Raw genomic sequence first — 22,994 nt, 5'->3', positions numbered from 1 at the left:
ACTTTAATCTAAGGTAAAATCTAGTCATTAGGAAGCTAATATGGAACAGAAATAATACAATAATGGGCCTGATAGGAAGTTCCTTAGCAGATAGCTAAGGAACATGCCAAACACATGGACACCAAGTATCTTGTACTCTCTTTCTCTCTCTCTCTCTTTTTTTTTTGTATGTGCCAGTCCTGGGTCTTGAACTCAGGGCCTACGCTCTGTCCCCAAATTTCTTTTGAGCCACAACTCCACTTCTAGCTTGTGTGTGTGTGGAGGGGTGGTGGTGGTGGTGTGTAGTTTGGTGGATATAAGAGTCTCAGAGACTTTCCTGCCAAAGCTAGTTTTATACCATGATCCTGAGATTTCATCCTCCTCTGTAGCTAGGATTACTGGTGAGCCACCAGCACCTATTTAATGGAATCAAATCCTGCATGCTCAGTGTATATCTAGAAACAAATAGGATGCCTCAACTGGATTTACATAATCTAAAGTGGATATGTAGTTTATGTCTTTCAAAATTTATTCTTTGGATGAAATCTACTATAATGTGGAGTTCATCAATTGTTAATTACATATTAGAATTTTGTGTCATCAAAAAATTTATAAACTATGAAATATTTGTTTTTTAATTTTCCAGGTGACTGTTTTGTATATTTGTTTTGGTATTATACTAAGGCTTGAACTCAGAACCTTGCACTGTCCCTTAGCTTTTTTTCCTCAACTTGATACTTGAGCCTCAGCTGTACTTTGAGACTTTTGGAGTTAATTGGAGATAAGAGTCTCATGGACCTTCCTGCTTGGGTTGACTTCCTTAGATCTCAGCCTTTTCAGTAGCTAGGATTACAGGCATGAGCCACCAGCATCCAGTAATATTTATTGTTATTTATTTATTTCAATGAAAATAAGATTTCCAAGTAATGGGTAAAATTTGTGCTTGGTTTTTAATGCCTGGTTCAGCTCTCCTCAGGGATGAACCATGGCCAAATAAGGTATGTGGATGCACAAACATACACAACTCATGCACGTACACGTACAAGTATATATACTCACACACATACACACACACCCGTACACATACACCATCAAAACATGATTCTCTAGTGGAGCCTCAGAATAAGCTGCACACTAGGTTTATGTGAAGCCACGCTCAGGGAGGTTGCCGTATTAACAGCACCCTGCTGTGTAATGAGCAGTTTCATGTGATTTGCACAGAAAATGTTTTGTTTAACATCTGTTCAATTAGTGTTTTCATTTCATTACTGAAGTTTGCCGTAGAACCAACAGGTTCATTTTCCTATTGGATATTCAAAAAGGGTCTGCAATGGATGCACCCCAGTACCTTCTGTTTAGATAACCCTTGGATATTGTCAATTAGACAAGGTTGATGGGTTTTCCTTGCATTTCTGGAAGTGGCTTTGTCACACCTGGTCCATAGCAAGTTTCCTGGGTGGAAAATATCTGTGTTTAGTGCTGAGCTTGCTTTCTTTGGATAGGAAATACAGCAGTAAGAAAATATCTTTAGTTTGAACCCATTTACTGTCATTAAAGTGAGTAATGAGTTAGGAATGTGTGACAATTTAATTATAAATTGTAATTGAAAAGCAGTTGAAGTGGAAAAACCCAAAGCTAGACAGTAATTAGAAAAGGATTTAACTCTTCTTTGTTTTAGTTAGTAAATTTATCGACAATTATGGTTGTCGCCTTTTATAAAAGGAAAACATATTAGGAAACATAAAACAGATGTTTCTTTTAACAAAGCAGATTGTCTCTTTATTACCATGTCTATTTGTCTGTGATCCAGGGAAGGGCTTCTTTTTATCTTCTTCCTAGTTTCCAACTAAAACTAGGAAGCAGTGATATCTATGGAACAAGAAGTTTATTCTTATTAGTGATTATACTTTCTAATTGTGGGCCCTATTTGAAAATGACTGAAACTGAGAAAAGTACAGAAAGAACAGCATGAGCTTAAGAGAGGGGGCATGTCATAGAATGCTAAGTCGGTGGATGAGACTAAATGAAAGGAAATCTAGGATATGGAAACAAGAGCTTTATCTTGTATGATTGTTGTTCTTAATGCACTATGTTATTTCCCTTCTCTTTTTTTGCCCTTTGTTTAATCTCATATTGTTACCATATATGACTTTGTTACCTGGTATATTGTATATATGTTTATTTGTTTATTTGAAATAGGCATGGGAAGGGGGAAAACAAGATAATTGGGAGGGTGGGGGGAGGAAAATGGGGACAAAAACATGAGGAGTATCAATGTGTGAGAAGTCATGCACCTACTACTTGATGAATGTAACTGTAACCCCTCTATACATTATCCCAACAATAAAGTAAAAAAAGAATGCTAAGTCAGATTGGCAGAGGGGCATGGTGATATGAGTGGAAGGGAAAACTCTTTAAAAATTAGCATTTCTCAAATAAAACACCCTTTTCCTTCACAGTTTTGAGTAAGGTGATGGCATTAATTATAACTTCATTTACATGTGGGAAGTTGTCTTTATATTCTATGTCTCAGGGGCCATTTGTGCCATTCATAACTATTAGAGCTGTTGATGAGAAACAACTGTGGGTCATGTTTGGCTCTGGTCAACCACAAAATATCTGTGACTGGTGGTTTCATCTTTGAGTGTGTCAGTGTTCTCTGAAAAAGAAAGAAGGAAGAGGGCACACAAATATCCAGAACGGGTGCAGTGTGTTTGTGGGTAAGCTGATGCATGTGTTTCTTGAAAATACATAGAACGATCTCTAACTCAACTGCTATAAACTTCTAGAGGAGGTAAATAAAAATCTGATAAATGGGGGTACATTTTAAAAGTACTATAGTCTATAAAAGAATAAGTATTTGGAGAAATAAGTACCTCTTAGTTTCTTTGCTTGGCCGATTTGGATTTCCATAGTTTAGATACACACAAGACAAGACGAGCAGGATGGCGTGTGAGCACGGGCACAGGGTAGAGGATGTGTTGGTGGTCAATCCCACCCCCCCCCCCAGTCACACTCCATTCACAGAACACAGGTTTTCTGAGCGGTAATCTATGTGGGAAAATGAAACTGCACCCATTTTCTTATAGATACTTTCCCTCCCATTTCTTTACACAAACTAGGTCTTTGACTGCCATTTCCTTCCTGATGAAGTAAGATACGTTCACAACGGGTGTCCAATTCTTGATGAAGACACTGTGAAGCTTAGGCTTTACAGGTAAGTGACATAGGAGTGTTGTGATATTTCCCAGATCATTCCTTGTGTGAAGTTCTTAGGGCTTTTCTGGAGTAATAGGGGTATGTGTGTGTGGAAGCAGGGTTGGGGGGCAAGGGCACTTAATACATTCCAAACAAGGAAGTAATTGATAGAGATTGAAGGCCTGAGTGGTTGAAGCAAAAAGGTAGCTAACTTCCAGTTGTCTTCATAATTCTACAAATTATTAGCTTCATTCTCTTTCTCTCCAGTGTTCTTGCATAGGTATCTCTGGAATCCCAACTGTAAACCATGAACTAGATATTCTTAATGAGAATCAATTGGAATATATATATATATATACTCCAAAATTGGATGGAATTTTTATTATTACTCGCTGTTTAGATACAAGGAGTGCAGTATCATCCACTTTACACATTAAATAATGTAAATGTCTTTAAAATCAATATAAAGTTAAATAGAGTGGTCATAGCATGCAGCAAGTCCTCTTCTAGGTTTATCTATTGATACACACATACACCCAGGAGTGTTATGATATTATTATACATTAACATTATAACATATTATATTTTATTTATACATTATTATACATTATTATAATGTTATAATATATACTATGTATGAGAAATAAAAAAACTTATGCACCTAAAAAACTTGTCCATAGCAACATTCTTCATAATATACAAGAGCTGAATGAATCCACCTGGTGAATGGTACATCCGTACAGTGGGATTATATAGGTGGATATGCCTAAAAGACACTTCAGCCAGGCTGCTCAGAGGAGACGGGAGATGCTTATTCCCCTCTTAACCTTTTCCCTAGTCCCACTGTCAAACTACTCCTTTCCTCTATACCTCAGTTTCTTTACCTGAAAAATGGAATGAATGATTCTTGTTGTAGAATTTTATGAACAATAAAAAAGATACTTCTGAAAGGACTCTAATGCAATAAAAGAACATTAACTCATAATTCACAGCTATATTATTAATATGTACTCATCACTTATTAATTTCTCATGACAAAGAAAATAACAGCCCATCTCTAGAACCCTGTGCAAACACCCTGAGAAGAGTCACTAAGGTGTGGAGGAGAAGGAACTGATAATTAGTGGCACAACTTACATGACAAGTTCTCAGCTGAGTACCCAATCTATATCTAAGCCAACACTTATGTCCTGGCATTTCTGAAGACCAAAATGACCCATATACTTGATAAGCCCTCATCCCCTAACTCCTGAATTAGACCTTGACCTACAAATTATATGCTCTAACACTTCAATGTCTGGAAGTGTGACTGAATTCTCAGAAGTCCTTAACTAGCACTGTGGATAATGAAGTTGAGGACAGGTGTGGAGACAAAAGATGGCTGGAGGAGAGTGGCAGGAAAAGACACAGACTTCAAGGCAAAGAAAAGAAGAAGTAAGAATGGAGTAGGAAATAAAATCCAAATTCCACCGGGTGTATAGATTTGCTAAGGGCTAATCTTTAAGCTTCAAGACAAGTGCATAACTATTAGAAGAACTCAGGCATTGGTAGAGACTTCCTTTCTCTGTTCTCAATACAGATTTACTGAAACAGACACCTTCACTGAAACCTTTGAGCTACGGGTCCATCTCCTGGAACCAGACTGTAACATCATCTACTTGAGTGACAATGTGCTGGAGGTGTCTGAATTCTATGGCCTGTCCAGAGCCATCGATAAGAACCTACTCAGATTTGATTATGACAGGACTGCCAACATGGAGTGTACCATCAGGCTTGACCCCGTGAGAACTCTGCTGCCAGCACATGGCCGGATGGTTGTGGTGGAACCTCTTTCAGAAGGCCCTCGTGGAGATCAACCACACAGTTTTTTTCCCGAGTCCCGTATGATACCTTTTAATACTTCTCTACTTGTTACTAAAACTCACCTGAATATTCATAAAGACTCATCTTCCCCCTATGACAGAGAATTCTAATTATCTAATATGATTTGTAGCTGGTTGATAAATGTTGATTAGGTGTTAAGAGCACACACTTTGGGGCCGGGAGTTTGGCCTAGTGGTAGAGTGCTTGCCTAGCATGCACGAAGACCCGGGTTTGATTCCTCAGTACCACATATGTAGCAAAAAGCCAGAAGTGGTGCTGTGGCTCAAGTGGTAGAGCCCTAGCTTTGAGAAAATCCAGGGACAGTGCTCAGGCCCTGAGCCCAAGCCCAGGAGTGGCAAAAAAAAAAGTACACACTTTGCAATCACAAAGATCTGGATTTGACAACTGCTTCTGACATAGTATAGTATTTTATCTCTCAACTTGTCTAAGCCTCTGTCAGATAATAGAAAATAATTACTCTGTAGAGTTGAATAAGGGTGGGAGTGAAGGTGATCACACAAAGCAAGTACTTAATTCAGTGATGGATCCCTAGGAAGTACCCATTTACCATTTGTTACTAGTAGTAGTAGCAGTGGCTACAGTGGTAATAGTTGTTTATGCTTATTAAACATTGTTGGGCTATGATCTAGTTTGAAGCAAAACTGATAAGTAGCAGTGATGATCTAATCAGGGAGAGCTGATGGATCATATTCCTGTTGTTCATAGACTCAATATGCATAGTGTGGATGCTTCCTACATGCATAATTGTATTATAGGAACCATGGGCAGGTCAGGAAATAGAGAAGAGTGCCCATTATTACTATTACAGTAATACCTTGAATTGGACAGAATATTTAAGGGGTGGTTTAGTAAGATGATTATCTGGACCTAAAAAGATACGCATGCTTTGAATGTATGATAGGCACATTGGGACAATGATTTTGAAGGGCAGAAGAGTCTAGAAGACATTATAGAGTTGGGCTATGAAACTGATACTGTAAAGGAGGATTGGAATTAACTTCTGGAAGGCCTTCAAGGAGCTACTCGGCTTATTTGCCATAGGTGTCCAGGCACCAGAAAGTACATTTTTTTTCTCTCAGCCTAACTCTTGGTGACAAAGCACTTAGTCAGTTGTTCTTTTTTTGCAAAGGAAATTATAAGCATGCAGAATAACAGCCATTCAGTGACTGTCTGAGAAGTACATACCATATTGTTGGGGCAGTGAGAGAGTCTCCAAAGGAGGAGGGCTGGATTTTAACCTTTGTGATTCTTGTGTTTAAGTGGCTGTTGTTAATGCAATGCTGTGCATTCTAGAACTGGGAACAGAACAGAAGTGTCCGGATGGAAGCTGTGCCCTGGGATTGAAGAAAATAGGAAGTCTCAAAGTGAGCTGTGAGGAATTCCTGCTGATGGGGCTTCGTTACCAACATATGCAGCCCCCCTCACCCAACATTGATTATATCCCCATCCAGCTAGACCTCACAGACAGCAGGAGTAAAATCGTGTACAAGGTAGAGTTTGAGGTTGTGTGGGTGGGTGTCCCCAGCTCATTCTATAACCGGATTCTTGGGGCATTCAGGCTGGCTCTCTTGCCAGGGAGAGTTCCTAGGGTATTGAGGTTGGTACTGCCAGGGTGTCAGAAACTATAGGCTTGTTTGTTTTATCTATGCAGTCATTTTGTGTATGATATTAGCATATAATGTCTCTCTAGTTCTGTGTTGTTAACACTCTTTGGGGAAGACAGGCTGGTTAATCATTTTGCTACTTTGCCTCCAGTACTGTTTGGTATCTGGGTTAGGATTGAACCCAGGAACCTATGAAAGTGAAGTGCATTGTTTTCCATTAAACTGTTCTCCAGACTCCTCCAACATGCTTTAACTTGTCAGTTGATCCTTTGTAACCCCTTCTCTTTGATGCTTCCTCTTCTCCTACTGATATCAGAGAGTCTATTCTATAATCTGTAGGAAACAAGGAGAGGAGAACTTCAGTTTCACTTGCATAGTTGTATCAAATGATACCATGTCCTCTGTTTCAGACTTCAAGATGAAGGACTAAGTCATGGCAGTGGGCGCTCAAAGGCTTTCTCTGTCTCATAATCTTAAAAAAATTCTCTTGGATTTTGTTCCCTTGATCTCTTCATACTGAAATGATGAACAGACAGTAAATCAACTTATATAATATTTAACATGCTATTCTATTGATTTGTTTATTTGGAAAACTAAGGCCACAGTGCATCAATTGAAGCAGCTCAGATTTTGTGCTGATGTGAGATGATGCAGGAAACCATTTGGAAAAACTTCTGCCTGTATGATTACTGGGATCTCCCCTACAGGCCTGGTCAAACTCAGAGCATTATCACTCCAAAACACTGATTTGTTTTGTTTGTTTTTTTTTTTGCTAGTCCTGGGAGTTAGCGCCCAGTCTGGGCCTGGGCACTGTCCTTGGGCTTTCTCAAGGCTAGTGTTCTATCAGTTGAGCCACAACATCACTTCTGGCTTTTTCTGTGTATGTGGTACTGAGGAATTGAACTCAAGGCTTCATGCATGCTAGACAAGCACTCTACCATTAGGCCATACTCCGGCCCTGATAATTCTTGCAGTGATAATGAAATGACAAAACAGGACCACAGAATTTTAGAATTAATTTAAAAGTAAACATGAAAAGGGGTATCAATGTTCAAGAAGTAATGTACCTACTACCTGATGAATGTAACTGATGTAACCCTACAGGGGTTATATACCAAGCATATACATATTTTGCTTGTTTTAATATCTGCAAGTAACAAAACTTATGATTGCTAAGTTTGGAAATAATTCATATAGTTCAAGTTTCTTGTTTTATTGTGGGGCTTCAGAGAAATAATGGCTCTTGCTCAGAGTACATGGCTATTTTTTGACTGTGCTGGGACAAAATTTCTAGGCCTACTATCTAGTAGTAGACAACATTTGCTAGTTTTGATGCAAAATGTTCCATTTTTGATGATTTCTTAGCTCCATTAAAGCAAGAAATTTTCTGGACTGATTTTTCTTATATTTCCTCCTTTAATATATTGTTAGGTTTCATTTATGCTTTCAGGTCTGTCTCATTGGGAAGTCATTTCTTTAAATGACTGTCATTTGTGCTTTATTTAGTCAGTGGCATATGTCACAAAGAAAATTCATTTGTGTAGATGAGATAAACTTTATTTTGTATGTGTTCCAGTTCTGGGCTTGAACTCAGGGCCTGGGTACTATCCCTGAGCTGTTTTGCTCTACCAGTTAAACCACAGCTCCACTTCTGGTTTTGAGTGTTTACTTAGAGATAAGTCTCTTGAACTTAATTGCCTGGGCTGGTTTTAAATTCAGATATTCAGATCTTCAGATCTCAGCCTCCTAAGTAACTAGGATTGTAGGCCTGAGCCATGAGCACCCGGCTATGTGGAAACATATTAAATATATGTAGAAAATATTGAAGAATGGAGAGAAAAATAAGAAGTAAACAAAGCTAGTGATGTTGCTACCATTTTTGCACACAGACAGAAAGAGAGTTATACACACATATATACAGACACACACACAGCTTGGAGGACAGGGATACCAGAGATGCTTCTGTTTTATGGAATGAATTTACTCTATATGTGAAATTTTCTATCTTGTCTTTTTGTTCTTAGGTTGTTCGTCATCATCTAGGGATCAAATGCTCATTGACCTGTAATTTATACATCTTTAAATGTTTTCTCTTTACATTGCCTTTTAATAAAATATATTTTATTATGCAATGAAAGCTCTAAATTTGCAACAATATTTCTTGCAATGGGTTGTAGATGATTCTTCCATTATATAGAAAGATATAATAATGAGTGCTATTTCAAGGCTAGCTCTTTTGTTGCTCATTCTTCTTTTTTTTTTTTTTGCCAGGCCTGGGGCTTGGACTGGAAACTATCTTTGGGCTTTCTTAAGTCTAGTGCACTACCACTTGTGCCACAGTACCACTTCTAGCTTTTTCTTTGTATATGCTAGGCAAGCACTCTACCACTCGGCTACACTCCTGGTCCTACCCATTATTCTACTTAGTTACTCACTATTCTAAATATGATAGCTCTGTGATACATCACAAATTTTCTGAGTTTTCCAACCTTTTATCCCTTATTAATTTTAGTAATTAAAATCATAGTTCTTCTTATCGTCATTATAACAAATAAAATAAATTTATGTTTTATAAAATAAAGAAGCCTCTAAGGATAAATACATTGAGATTTAAAATATTAGAACATTTATGTATTGAGTCTACTCACCAGGAATAAGGTCTCTTTCATTCACTTCCTGTGGGAAATCATTATTGTAAGTGCTTTTGTAAAGTTTATAGTTCCCTTCATGAAAGTTAAGCACATTTATTAAATCTAGTCTTGGGAAGGGTAGATTAGTGTGTGTGTGTGTGTGTGTGTGTGTGTGTGTGTGTGTGTACTGGTCCTAATACATGAGTTCAGAGCCTGAGTGCTATCCCCGAGCTTTGGTGCTCAAGGCTAGTGCTCTATCATTTGAGCCTCAGGTCTACTTCTGGCTTTTCCGTGGTTAGTTTTAGGGACTTTCCCACGCAAACTTGCTTAGAACTGCAATCCTCATATCTCAGCTTCCTGAGTAGCTAGGATTACAGGTGTGAGCCACCCGTGACTGGCTTGGGCATTTTGTTTTTGTGACATTATTTTGAACAGAATCTTTTCCCCCTATGCTATCTTCTCCATGGTTATTGATGATAACTAGAAAAGCTTTTTTGGGGGGTATAATTTACTTTTATTTGGCTTCGTTCCTGAATTCAATTATTTTAAGAAATTTTAAATTCTTTGGGCTTTTAAAGACCATAATTACATCTTTACTAATGATTATAATTTTGTCCCTTCTTTTTCTGTAATTATTCCTCTTACTTCTGCTCTATTCCCCACTGATTTAGCCAGCACAATATTAAATGTAATGTTGCCCATAGGCATTTTCGACTAATGCATTTTATCTATCTCATCGCACACATTGTCTTTTCTAATGGTTCTTGCCTTGAGTTTATTTTTGTTTGAAATGAATGCAGTCACTCTGTTTTTTCTGGTAGATGATAAATCTGGATTATCTTCTTATTTCTAATCTTTCTAGATAATTTCAGTCTCTTTTGTGAGCATATATGTATATATAAAACTAGACATTTTCATTAAATTTCAGAATACTTTCCTCAATATGGAAGTATGACTATATTTGTGGTAATAGATATAGATATATGTGGATCTGTTTATCTTCTTGTTTTATACTATTTTACTAATTAAAAAATCACCTTCCTAACATTGCAAGGTCCTGGGCCTTGTTCATTAGCAACACACACACACACACACACACACACACACACACACACACACACAAAAGTCTTGCAAAATAGATTGTTGTTGTTGTCTTTGTCTTTACTCATTGGAAAGTTACCTTACCTCATATAATCAATAATAAAACAATTAAACTTAAAAAGTTAATAAAATTCCTAAGCCTAAATTTATTGTATTTAAAGTAAAAAAAAAAGAAGTCAGGTGCATATTTGTAGTCCTAGGTACTCAGGAGGCTGAAATCTGAGGATTGTGGTTCAAAACTAACCCAGGTAGGAAGGTCTGGGAGACTCTTCTCTCCACTAAACTACCGAAAATACCTGGAAGTGGAGGTATAGTTCAAGTAGTAGAGTGTTAGTCCTGAGCAAAAGTATCAGGGACAGAGTCTAGGCCCTGAGTTTAAGCCACAGGACCATACCAAAAATGTAATAAAAGGATCTCTTGGTTTCTTCCTGTATATGATGTATATTTATATGTATGTATAACTATGTGTATATGCATATACAAATGGGTATGTATGTATATATACACATACATGTACTTATTTGTGCATGTATTTATATGGATTGATCCAATTGATCTGAAAACTGCTCACCTCCAGGGTTTTGTTCATTGCCAGGTGTAATTTCAGTGCCGGCATATGGTTGTTATATATTACTGTTCTTATATCATCTGTGTTTGAAGTAAGTGCTTTTGACATTTATATTCATTTTGTGGACATGTTTAAGTTATGTGTTAATTTAGATTTAACTCTAGACTCATTCAGTCTGGTGTTTAGCAGTAGTCCTTTAAATCATGATTTACAACTGTGTTTCGAGCTGGGCACAGTGGCTCATGCCTGTAATCCTAGCTACTCAGGAGGCTGAGATCTGAGGATCATGGTACAATGCCTGCCCCAGCACTAAAGACCTGGAGACTCTTATCTCCAGTTAATCACTAGGAAATGGGAAGTGGAACTGTGGTTCAGGGGTGGAGCAGTAGCCTTGAGCTAAAGAGCTCAGGGACAGCGCACAGGCCCACAGTTCAAGTCCCATGACCCCCCCCCCAAAACAACAACAACAACAACAACAACAACAAAACTATGTTTTGAAATTATACGTTTTCAATACTTTTTTTTCAAACATTTAGCGTAAATACTGAAGTTTCTGGGATGCCTCAGTGTCTTGATTATTTGTATTTGTCATCAATTCTGTGTATGTGGGGTCACCTCTCTGATTTTCTGTTTAACATCTCTCTTTCAGGCCTTGGTGGCTAGTGCTTTAGGGGGAGGGCTAAAAAGAGGCCCTCTTTGCTCAGGCATTGATGAAATATGATGTTATGCTCTCTGAGTCTGGCAGATGTTTTGAGCTGCCTTGTTGTCTCCTGACAGTTTTGTGGTTTCCTCTGGGGACCTCCACAGGGGGGCTGTCTGTCTTGGGAGGACTTGTATAGCCTGGGCTTGTGAGCGCTTCTGCGTTTCAGGAGATGTTTCTGTCTGCAGCTTTATGCTGTGGGGCTTTTGGCCTCTGAAGGGTACTCCCTGCAGGTCAGGGTCAGAGTCCGGGTCCAGGATGATCCCTGAGCCATACTTTGCCCCATGGTGCCACACACAAAAACATTCAGGCCAGTTCCAGTGTAGCCATCATGATTCTTCTGATCTGGACCATTTTGCTGCCATAAGCCCAGAACTAGTGTTCTGCATGTTCCACCTGAAATACATTTTAAGGCTGTCTCAAGGAAACTTCCCTCCTGACACCTGAGACTCGAGAGGGCAGTGTTCACCCATTCTTCTTAGGAGCTTCAGGGAAGTGGCCTGGCATTCCTTTCTCTAAATTAATCTCTCTTTTTCTTTCTGCTTTCAACATTTCTACAGTCTTACAAGAGTGTAGAAGAGCCTGGAACAGATTCTAAACCATTTGCCTTGGAATTTTTAGATATAGCCTCTGTCTCACATTCACTCTGATGTCTGATGTTTCTTCTATTTGAACATCAGATGAGACTGAGCCAATAAAATGGAATTTTAACAGAGGACCACTCCTAGTCCAGAGTTTAGCAGTATGGGACTAAGGTGATTTTGAAAACCAAGTGTGATTCTGTCAACAACGGGACACAACAAGTCCGATGACAGGAGCCACCTACTGCTCTCACGTCGTACAGCCTTGGGGCCCGTGACATTCTTTCCTGGCATCTATGTATCATTGTTTCTTGCTCACAGCACCTGTGTTTTGGAAGTATGCATTTCCACTTTGAGAAGTGTCTTGGAAGCCACTTACTCTGTTAGACAGTTGAGCAACCCTCTTTCAGCTGCAAGAATACAGGGAAGAGAGACATTTTTCTCCTTCATCCATCTTCTGCCCTCTTTAAAACCACATGGCATGCTGGCTGGGACTGTGGTTCAGAGAAGAGCTCTTGCTCCACATTTGCAAGTCTTGGACTTCATCCTCAGCACCCTTGGAGTGGACAAGGTGGCTGAGAGTCAGTGCATACGTGCCAGACATTGCTGAGCACCTCGTATTGACCGTTTCATTTAGTCTTCACTTCATAATCCTCTGGAGGCTAGAATTATCATTTATAGACAGAAAGAAATGGGGGGGTGAGGGCACTTGTTTTGAGTCACATAAAGAACAAGTGTTGGGGGTAGAAGCACGAAAGCTCCCCTAGGTGATTCTCACAAGCAGCCAGCTGCCTCCAGGTTGTTGCTTTCCTGTACACACCATTAATTTTCTATTGTTTTTTTTTCTATTTTCTTTCTTCTCCAAAAGTCTGAGAGGGCATGGTTGCCTGTCTCCATCACAGCTGGCCTTCCAAACCAGATTCCAAGGGCTGCGTTCATGGCCATGCTTATTCTGGAAGTGGATCAATTCATCCTCACCTCTCTGACTACATCAGTTCTGGACTGTGAAGAAGATGAGACCCCTAAACCCTTGCTGGTGTTCAACATGACTAAAGCTCCAGCCCAGGGTTATGTCACTCACTTATCTGATCACACCAGACCTGTCTCCTCGTTTACCTGGAAAGATCTCAGTGACTTGCAGATTGCCTATCAGCCACCAAACAGTAGCCATTCTGAGAGGAGACATTACGAGGTACCAAGGAAGAGCACAAAGCTTGCAGCCCCATTTGTATTCAATGAGTTGTTCAAGAGGCCACTTTGCTTAGTTCTTGGATGCCCTGCTGTATTGACTGTCTCGGGAGATTCAGGTGCTGTAAATCAGGGTATGAAATCAATGCTTGGAAAAGGCAGGCAGGTGGCATAACAATGAGCAAGCCTGTACAGAGGGCCACAGATGTAGTGAATGAGGAAAGAGCACATGCCTTAGTAAGCTGTGGCCCAGCTTCAACTGCTGGTAACCATGTAGAATCCAGGGATACCCCATGCCACCCTGGCTCTCATTTGTCCAGAGAAGTTGGATATATATATGTGTGTATATATATATGTATAATTTTTATAAAAATTTCCAATTTTAAATACAGAAGATATAATTACAAATTGTTAAAGATCTTGTGCCCGTTACAAAATATGGCTGAAGCACTCATGTTTGAGAACTTTGTTCTACCTCCACAGCTTTTTTGCTTTACATAGATGCAATAGTTTTAGACAAGTTCATTTCATCTGAGACTACTAAACTGAAGGTATTCCAGGCAATCTAGGCAACAGAGGTTAGCCTCAAGGGGGCTTCAGATTATAAAGGTGGTGTTGGCCATTGGCTTATTTTTGTTATAGATTCCTTGAGAACAAAAGACCTCAATGTTTGCAAATATATTCAATGGAATGATGATCAACATTTAATTGTACATTTCAAAGTAGCTAACTTGACATTTCTGGTTTCCAGTATAAGGATCCATCCTTTTAAAAATGCTTAGTGCTAAGATTTCTTAAGATCAGTGGAGATGGTGTTTTGGTCCAGGTACCACTCCAGGGTGGTAACTGGTGTGGGAGTGGCTGAATGGTAGCATCTCTGAGCCTCTACCCATTACCATGCTACCAACACACACTGGCTCATCAATGAAACCATTCACAAATGTCACAAGAACAGAAAGACCCTCCTTGAGAACCACTGCCATGGAGACTTTCCCCTAGAGGAAGATTTGAGTGGTTTGATGTGGGATTAGGACAGTTTCCTTAAGGAATGATGGGATACTTTTTCAATGTATTTGCTGAGTTCAGATTAGTTCTTTTATGGAAAATAAATCTTTTAAAAAGTATGTATAGTGGTAGAGTGCTTGCCTAGCATGGATGAAGACCCGGGTTTGAGTCCTTGGTACCACATACATAGAAAAAGCCAGAGGTGGTGCTGAGGCTCAAGTCTTGAGAAAGTCCAGACCCATCTTAATGGGTAAAATTTGTCTTAAATGTTCACATAGGGAAAACCATTTCCAAAATGGAATAAACCTCAACATGAAAAAGAAAAGCAGTCTAGAAGCATCCTATCTCTGCAATTGCACCCTAGAATTAATCATCTCACACACACCTTTGTTATAGGTGGAGCTGGAGGTGTCAGACTTCTTCTTTGGGAAGAGTGCCCCCATCGTGGTCCACATCTCCATCCGCACAGCAGACACCAATGCCCCCCGAGTGTCCTGGAATACAGGTGAGAGGCTCAGTGGGCGACACGTGACACAGCCATCAAGGGAATGATGGAGAATAGGTAGTTCTGTTCTCAGCTCATATACCACCACATCAGATACTTGTTTCTGTTTGGTATTGCTGGGATATTGAGATCTGGTATCCTTTGTCCCAAAGCCATGTTCTTCCCTCTGTGGGACAGCAGTTTAAATGATACCTTTCAGATAAGTGAAGCAAAGAAGTGCCTATGTATGGTATTGAGATCTAGGTGATAGGAAGCAAATTCAGCTCAAATTGCTCAGAGGGATGGGAGCTAGATACAGGCTGGAGTTGAGCCTCCTGTTATATGCTGCACAGAAACAAAACACATGAATGAGAGCCTAAGTAACGTTGTCTTCATAAACTGCTCTGTTAAATGGCAACTCCTTTGTACAACTACTTAAAGATAATAATAAACAAATGGAAAGAAAAGGTCTTTGCACTGCCACTGAATTCTAAGTGAATTCATCATGTGATTTATATAGGTAGATCAGGTATAAATGTGGAATATAAATGAAAGTTTTTCTTCCATGTTTCACTAAGCATATTGATAGTATTTAAAACATACTTAAAAGTAAAATATGCTTGGAAGTGATGGTGGAAGATTATTTTGGGGGAAAATGTCTATGTCTGATTTAAATTCTCAAACTTGATTTGTGATCCTGACTCTGTGCCCCATTGCTGACTTCTAGTAAAGGAATAATGACATGAAAGAAGGAATTGCACTCTGTGTACATCGTTGGGTTTTGAATGTGGCAATGAAGTAACGTGTGTTTATGGGTTCACTGTGGCACCCAGGTGTGTTAGGGGAACTTCAGGGCTGGATTTGCTTGTTTTGGAGTTTAGAATGCTTTTTAGATGAAGTTTTGATTATTATAAACTTAATGTATATCCTAATTGAAAATTTATAGAAGACAATAAATAGAATTAAGGTTGTTCACTGTTCTACCATGAAGACACATTGGTGTTAATCATTTGATGTGTGTGTGTGTGTGTGTGTGTGTGTGTGTGTGTGTGTGTGTGTCTAGCTTTCTTTGGGTTCCTCTGTGGCATTCACATGCTTTTTCATTGGCTGAATTATGCACTCACAGATTGAAATCCCGGTATACCTCAAAATAAAAATAAATATCTTTCCTCAGGTTTCCAATGGTTCAATGAAAAGGTTTTGTTTACTTTTTTTTTTTTGGCCAGTCCTGAGCTGAACTCAGGGCCCTAGCTCTTTCCTTAGGACCTTTTTGTTCCAGGCTAGCTCTCTGCCACTTAAGCCATAGTGCCACTTCCAGCCCTTTCTGAGTATGTTGTACTAAGGAATCGAATCCAGGGCTTCATGCATGTTAGGCAAGCACTCTACCACTACCACCTATGTTCCCAGCCCTTTTGTTTTCTTTAGTTACAGAAGTTCCTTCTTTCTGAAAAGGAAGTCCCTTCCATATTGTAGTTTAAACCGAGAGACACCCTTCTTTAAAGGTATATATATATATATATATGTAGAATATATATATGTATGTGCATACATATATATTCAGAATGTCAGATACCCTGCATCTAATATCAATAAATGTACCTAGGCACAGTATCTCTGTAAAAATATATTGGATAACTTTACATCATCTATCTTATGGGTAATATTTGATCTCATACATTTTATGGAAAAGCATTTCTGACTCTTTTATCCACTTAAACTCTCTGAAAAACTTGATGTTGATATTTACAACAAAAGACCACTGTGAGCATAGCATGTGTTTTTTTCCTTAGTCTTTGATACCGTCATACTTAAGAAGACATTAAAAGGGAGTTGATATTTACAACAAAAGACCACTGTGAACATAGCACGTGTTTTTTCCTTAGTTTTTGATACAATCCTACTTAAGAAGACATTAAAAGGGACTAGTGGACATAAGGGAAATCTCCATTCAAGGCCAATCTAAGGGGAAAAACTAATGAAACCTCATCTCAAACAAATGGTGGTTGTGCTTCTAATAACAACTGCGCAGTAGGTGTAGGTTGGAGGATTTCAGTAGAGTCAGATGTAAGCAAAATTTGTAAGACATTATCTGAAAAATAATTGAGTTGGAGGGCTAGCAGTGTTTCTTAAGCAATTACAGGCCCTGAATTAGAAATATAGTACTTGTCTGTCTGTCTGTCTGATCGCAAACTACACTCAAGTTTCATGAAAAGCATTTGGAGATGAACCTTTTTCTTATGTTGGAACTTTACCACAGACATTTTTGTATTCTGTTGCAGGTCTGAACCTCCTGGAAGGGCAGTCTCGGGCCATCACTTGGGAACAGTTTCAGGTTGTTGACAACGATGACATTAATGCAGTCCAGTTGGTCATTGTTGATGGTCTGCAGCATGGACGCCTTACTGTAAGAGGTGAACATAAGCACAAGGAATATTTTCTTTAAAAGCAAGTCAAATATAGCGGGAGACTTGTGGCACCTCTTCAGCTTCATTTCCTGCATCTTTAGAATATCTGGAGTGTTTAGAACCATCAGCTCACGATGTGAGGACGGTTATGAGTGGAGTCATATGCTGGGCTCATTAGCTCAACTTCACTTTTGCTTTCTGGAAGCCACACAGAACTTGTAACTAACCTGCTTATCTTTCTCCAGCTGCATGACAAAATAGTTCCCTCTTTTTGTTCTGCTTCAGGGAAATACATGAACAAAGCAGAAAAGCCTGTTTTTCACCTTACAGAAATACTTTTACCACTATGTTGCTATTGTTAGTTGCCATAGTTTAAAATAAATGAAGTTGTAATTAATTATAGAGAGGATAGTTGACATGGTAAAAGTCCTCATAAAATAATATTCATGCTTTATGATCAAATAATTTGTTTTTGTTATGAGCTCAGAGCATTAAATTAATTCATCAAATCTCTTGGCTTTACAAATTGTAAAGAAAAAAGAGTTCTTATTTGTTGGCATTTATAATAAGGATTTATGTAATATAAGGAAGGATAAATTCTGAGAATTTACTAGTCTACCAATACAAGTGCCAGTCTCTCCCACAAATACAAAACCACCCAGAGATAAGGCTGTAACAGTTACTTTGCTTGCCTTGGGCAGTTAAGTTGACATACGAGGTTAATCCTTTCAGTTTATTTGTTTTATAAATTCATTTAAATAAATTCAATGCCTCACTCAGGTCTATACTAGAAATAATTGTTAACACCAGGATTCAAAACCAGACGTGTTTCACTGAACAATCTATAGTTCCCGATTTAGGATTTTTTTTTTAAATCTCATGGGGTGTTTATTGGAGCTTCCTTTTTGATCTACAAAACTTCTGATGGTTTATGGAATAGGATCGCACTGCAGGTCAAGCAGAATCTGTGTGGTTTTTTTTCCCCCATATGAAGGTATTGCACACATGCCATCCCACTTTTTCTGGCGCCCTCCAGGTAACAATGCCTTCCAGCACTGCTGCCTCTTCTCGCTGGCTGAGTTGACTCCACCTCTACTCTCTCTACCAGGGGACAAAGGATTCATGTTCACTGTGGCTGACCTTCAAACTGGAGTTGTTCGTTATCATCATGATGACAGTGATTCCACCAAAGACTTTGTGGTCTTCAGGATATTTGATGGTCGTCATAGCACCCGTCACAAATTCCCTATCAATATCTTACCCAAAGATGACAGTCCTCCATTCCTCATAACCAATGTCGTGATTGAACTGGAGGAGGGGCAGAGCATCCTGATCCAGGGGTCCATGTTGAGAGCTTCAGACATGGACTCCAGTGATGACTACATCTTCTACAATATCACAAAACCCCCGACGGCTGGAGAGATCATGAAGAAGCCAGGACCAGGACTGATAGGTATATTCTATGCAGTGAAGATCTAGAATTTTCTAGATGCATGATTTTGAATGGATCAATAATTTCTCTGAACCTCAGGCTTCTCTTGTGCAAAATGGGAGTCATAATTGTATCTTATTTCATAAATGGGATTGTCTACTTTAGGACATGTTCTAACAATGATTCCAGGAAAGTCACAGGAAATTCCTGAAGGAAGCCTGGTTCTTTTCAAATAACTTATAAAGCTGAGCCTCAAGCTAACTATTTCAGTAAAAAAAAATAGTTAAGCTGGAGAGGGCACAGGTGTTGTAATCCTAGCTACTTGGAGGCTGAGAATAGGACTCATAATCAGAATTTGAGGGCAGTGGAAGCAGGAAAGTTAGTGAGACCTTTTCTCAACCCATAGCTGGGCATGTAAGTATATGCCTGTCATCTTTGGTTTGTGGGAGGCTGAGCTGAAAAGATCACAATTTCAGGCCAGCCTGTAGCAAAGAAGTTTGTGAGACTGTCTCAACAGAAGAAACCTACCATAATAGCATGTGCCTGTCAGCCTTGCTAGGACGAAGAGCCCCAAACAGCTGTGTTTCAGTCCAAGTGTGCATCTAGGCAGTAGCAAGACCTATCATGAGAATAACTGGCACGGATGAAGGCCAGAGATGTGGCTCCGCAGTAGTGTCTGCCTAGAGAGTGCAAGGACTGAGTGGAAACTTTTGGTACTGTCACAAAAACAAAGAAGTTTGTCGATTAATATGATGGGACAAATAAATTGGAAGAGAGATAGTTAGCCTGTTCTTTATGAATAATAAAGTAATTCTAAGAACAGCATTTACTTAAATTTTGATAGGATCATTTAATAATTGCTTCTCTTTTTGGTGCCAATCCTGTGGCTTGCATGCAGGGCTTAGGCATTGTTGCTGAGCTTTTGTGCCAATGCTTGTGTTCTACCACTTGAACCACAGCTTTACTTCTGACTTTTTTGGGTGTATAATTAGAGAGTCTCATGGACTTCCTACTTGGGCTGGCATTGAACCTCAATCCTGAGCTCTGTCTCCTGCATAGCTAAGATATGGTACCTGCCCAGAATTATTTCTTAAAGGAGATAATTCTGAAGTTTATAAAATAGGGATTAAGTATAGTGTTACTTTGCATATTTCAGCCAAGACTGTTTCTTGGAAATGTTTCCCCAGGGCTAATTTTTTTATACATTAAGATGAGTTGTGTTGGTAGCTCATGTCTGTAATTTTAGCTACTTAGGAAGCATAGATCAATTCACAGCCAGCCAGGGTAGGAACGTTCATTAGCTAACTAAAAGCTGGAAGTGGAAATGTGGCTCAAATGGTAAAGCACTAGCTTTGATCAAAAAGCCAAGGGATAGTGCCCAGGCTTTGAGTTCAAGTCCCAGTACAGGGTGCATGTGTACATGTGCGTGCGCATGCACGCGCGCGCACGCACACACACACACACACACACACAGTAGCAATTTCAGTTTTCCTGCTTTATTGCTTATAATCTTTGCTAAAAACACCTAAAGCAAATATCTTTGATTCATCCTTACAGTAGATAGAACTTTTTAGAGATGAATCTCATGTCATTGCCATCCAAATGTATGATGTTTTGTGACCCAATAGGCTACCGTGTCCCAGGCTTCCTTCAGAGGGATCTGTTTAACGGAATCATTTCCTATCGTCACTTCGGTGGAGAAATATTTGAAGATTCTTTTGAATTTGTCCTGTGGGACAGTCATGACCCTCCAAATCTGTCCATGCCACAGGTGAGAGATCATTTCTGAACATCTTCCTGAAGCTTTATAAACTGATAGCAGCCTTAGACTTATTATTAATAAGCACATGAAATTGGTTTTGAGTTTCAAAGTTGGAGAAGCAATGGGTTAAGTAAAAGCAAGGCAATTTCTTTGCAATGGGGTGACTTGAACACTTAATTTTCTAAAGAATTTTGAAATTTTCTATGTATCCAACGTCTTTAAGGTTACACAACCAATATATTGACCACCCCATCAAACTAACTTGCTTTCTAACACCCAAGAAACATTTCATATGTAGTAGTTAAATTATAGATTCTGGGGTTGGACTGTTGGAGATTTCATCTTGATTATGACACTATCAACCTGTGCCCCTTTTTCCTTGTCTGTATACCAGATGATGATACTAGAACCTTCCTCACAGAGTCATTGTGAGGGTGAGTGATATAATGCCTTCTGGTACCTAGTGAATATCACAATCACTCCAAATAGTCTATACAAAGCACAAATGGGATGAAAACAACATTTTCATATATAATTTATAGAAAATGTAGTTTCTGGACAGCTATGAAAGCATAGACTCCTGGAAGCGATTAGTACTAGATTGTTATTCATTTGAGAGTCACAAAAAGGGACATTTGAAATAAATGACCACCTACCTTTGATGGTCCTTTTTGTGAAGCATTTTATACCTATGTTCTTATACATGAATACAAGTAAATCTCAGACTTATTCTAAAAAGATAACGATTTGGTGTTGCTTGTCAGGTAATGTCTTCTTATATTGTCATATACTGATGTTAGCCAGTGCAAGGAAGACTGAGATATTCATCTATCTGAGATGAGTGTAACAGTAGGAAGGAAATGATCCTTTTTAAAGATTAAATGGTGAATGAAGGAGAACACTCTTTGGTTGTGTATGTTTTTTGTTTTATTTTGTTTTTTGCTAGTCCTGGTCCTTAAACTCAGGGCCTAAGCACTGTCCTTGGGCTTTCTCAAGGCTAGAACTCTACCACTTGAGTCACAGTACCACTTCCAGCTTTTTTTTTTTTAATGTATGTGGTACTGAGGAATCGAACCTGGGCATGCAAGGCAAGCACTCTATCACTAGGTCAAACTCCTGGCCCTTGGTTGAGTTTTTTAAAAACTAACAAGTCAACTTATTTTCAAATAGCAGCCCTTTCTTCACATCCATGTGTTATATGTCACTTTTGCATTTATCTCTGTTTGAGACCATAATTGGCTTCATAGTTCAAAATAGCAACTATTAATATGATGTATTTCTAAATCTTCTGTATATGCTCTCAACCCAAAGTGTGGTTCTAGAACACCATATTTTTTTTTAGAACACCATATTTTTTAGTGGACTTTTGCAAGTAGAAATTTTAGCAATTTATTTGTATGTGTATCAAACATACAAGTAATGATGCCTTGATCTCTCTAAAGCCAAAAAAGGAAAAATATTAGATACAGAGTTAATCCGAATAATAGAATTATTACTCTAAAATACAATTAGAAATAGCATTTATATTGTTTGGGGTATTATAAGTAATGTAGAGATGATTTTAAAATGCATAAAAGTGGGTGGTACACTGTATCACTGAGAACAGTGATGCATGCCTATAATCTAAGCTATTCAGGAGGTTGAAGTGGGAAGATTATGAGCGTAAGGCCAGCCCAGGCGACATAATAAGACGCTGTCTCAAGCCAAAACAGTAAAATAAATAAAATCACTAATAAAATGACACAAACAGATGTGCATGGGTTCTATGAAAACAGGACATCAATTTATATAAAGAACCTGACCACTCATGGGAGGTCTTCCAACCCATTGCTTATGAATACTAGAAGATGATTGTGTTTCTCCAGCTCAGACGTACATGTACCTATCTCACTATCTGACAAGTCGACATATGCATGTCAAAATATAGACCTGTACAAAAGACTCCAAAACCACACAAAACTTCTCTGCCTAACTTTGGCAATAGTTCCTAAGGATGAGAACGTATACTGGATATTTTCAAAGGTAGAAGTAAGATACAGAGCAGGTAGGCATCGGAGCCCAGGAACAGGGATTCTGGCCCACAAGGCAATGAAGTACCAGCTAAAAGAGTATCAAATTAGAGCCTGAAGCTGACGGTCAAGGTCAGTCTTTGTCTTTTGTAGGCTGATTTCTTACTTTGTGTTCTGATTTCTTACAACTCTGTGTGTGTGTGTGTGTGTGTGTGTGTGTGTGTGTGTGTGTGTGTGTGTGATTTGGATGGAGGTGGAATGGGAAGGATCTGGGAGAAAGGCAGTGGACAAAGAGTCTATCTAGCATTTGCTTTGCATTCCTTGCCTGGGAATGGATGCTTAATAATGTCTTTGTTATGCCACATTTTAGTACAATGAGAAGGCTTTATTTCTCTGCGGAGTTTGCTAAAATATGGTTTTCTTACCCATAGACACTCATGCAGTAATTGTTTTAACATGCATAC

The 22,994-nt window shown here is 38.9% G+C and overlaps 1 protein-coding gene across 1 annotated transcript in view; it reads left to right on the top strand.

Moving 5' to 3' along the window:
* Frem1 (FRAS1 related extracellular matrix 1) overlaps positions 1-22,994 on the top strand; it is a 122,908-nt gene that overhangs the window by 3,474 nt on the left and 96,440 nt on the right. Inside the window, exons 2-9 of the mRNA XM_090329104.1 lie at positions 3,102-3,196; positions 4,757-5,058; positions 6,355-6,551; positions 13,114-13,437; positions 14,835-14,943; positions 17,202-17,333; positions 18,436-18,780; positions 20,388-20,530. Coding sequence (XP_090185230.1) covers positions 3,102-3,196; positions 4,757-5,058; positions 6,355-6,551; positions 13,114-13,437; positions 14,835-14,943; positions 17,202-17,333; positions 18,436-18,780; positions 20,388-20,530 — 1,647 coding nt within the window. The remainder of the gene's footprint in view (positions 1-3,101; positions 3,197-4,756; positions 5,059-6,354; positions 6,552-13,113; positions 13,438-14,834; positions 14,944-17,201; positions 17,334-18,435; positions 18,781-20,387; positions 20,531-22,994) is intronic.

Source organism: Megascapheus bottae, chromosome 3 (genome assembly GCF_031878675.1).
Source record: "Megascapheus bottae isolate mThoBot1 chromosome 3, mThoBot2.hap1, whole genome shotgun sequence".
In the NCBI taxonomy this organism is placed as follows: domain Eukaryota; kingdom Metazoa; phylum Chordata; class Mammalia; order Rodentia; family Geomyidae; genus Megascapheus; species Megascapheus bottae.
This window is presented reverse-complemented; position numbering and strand designations above follow the sequence as displayed.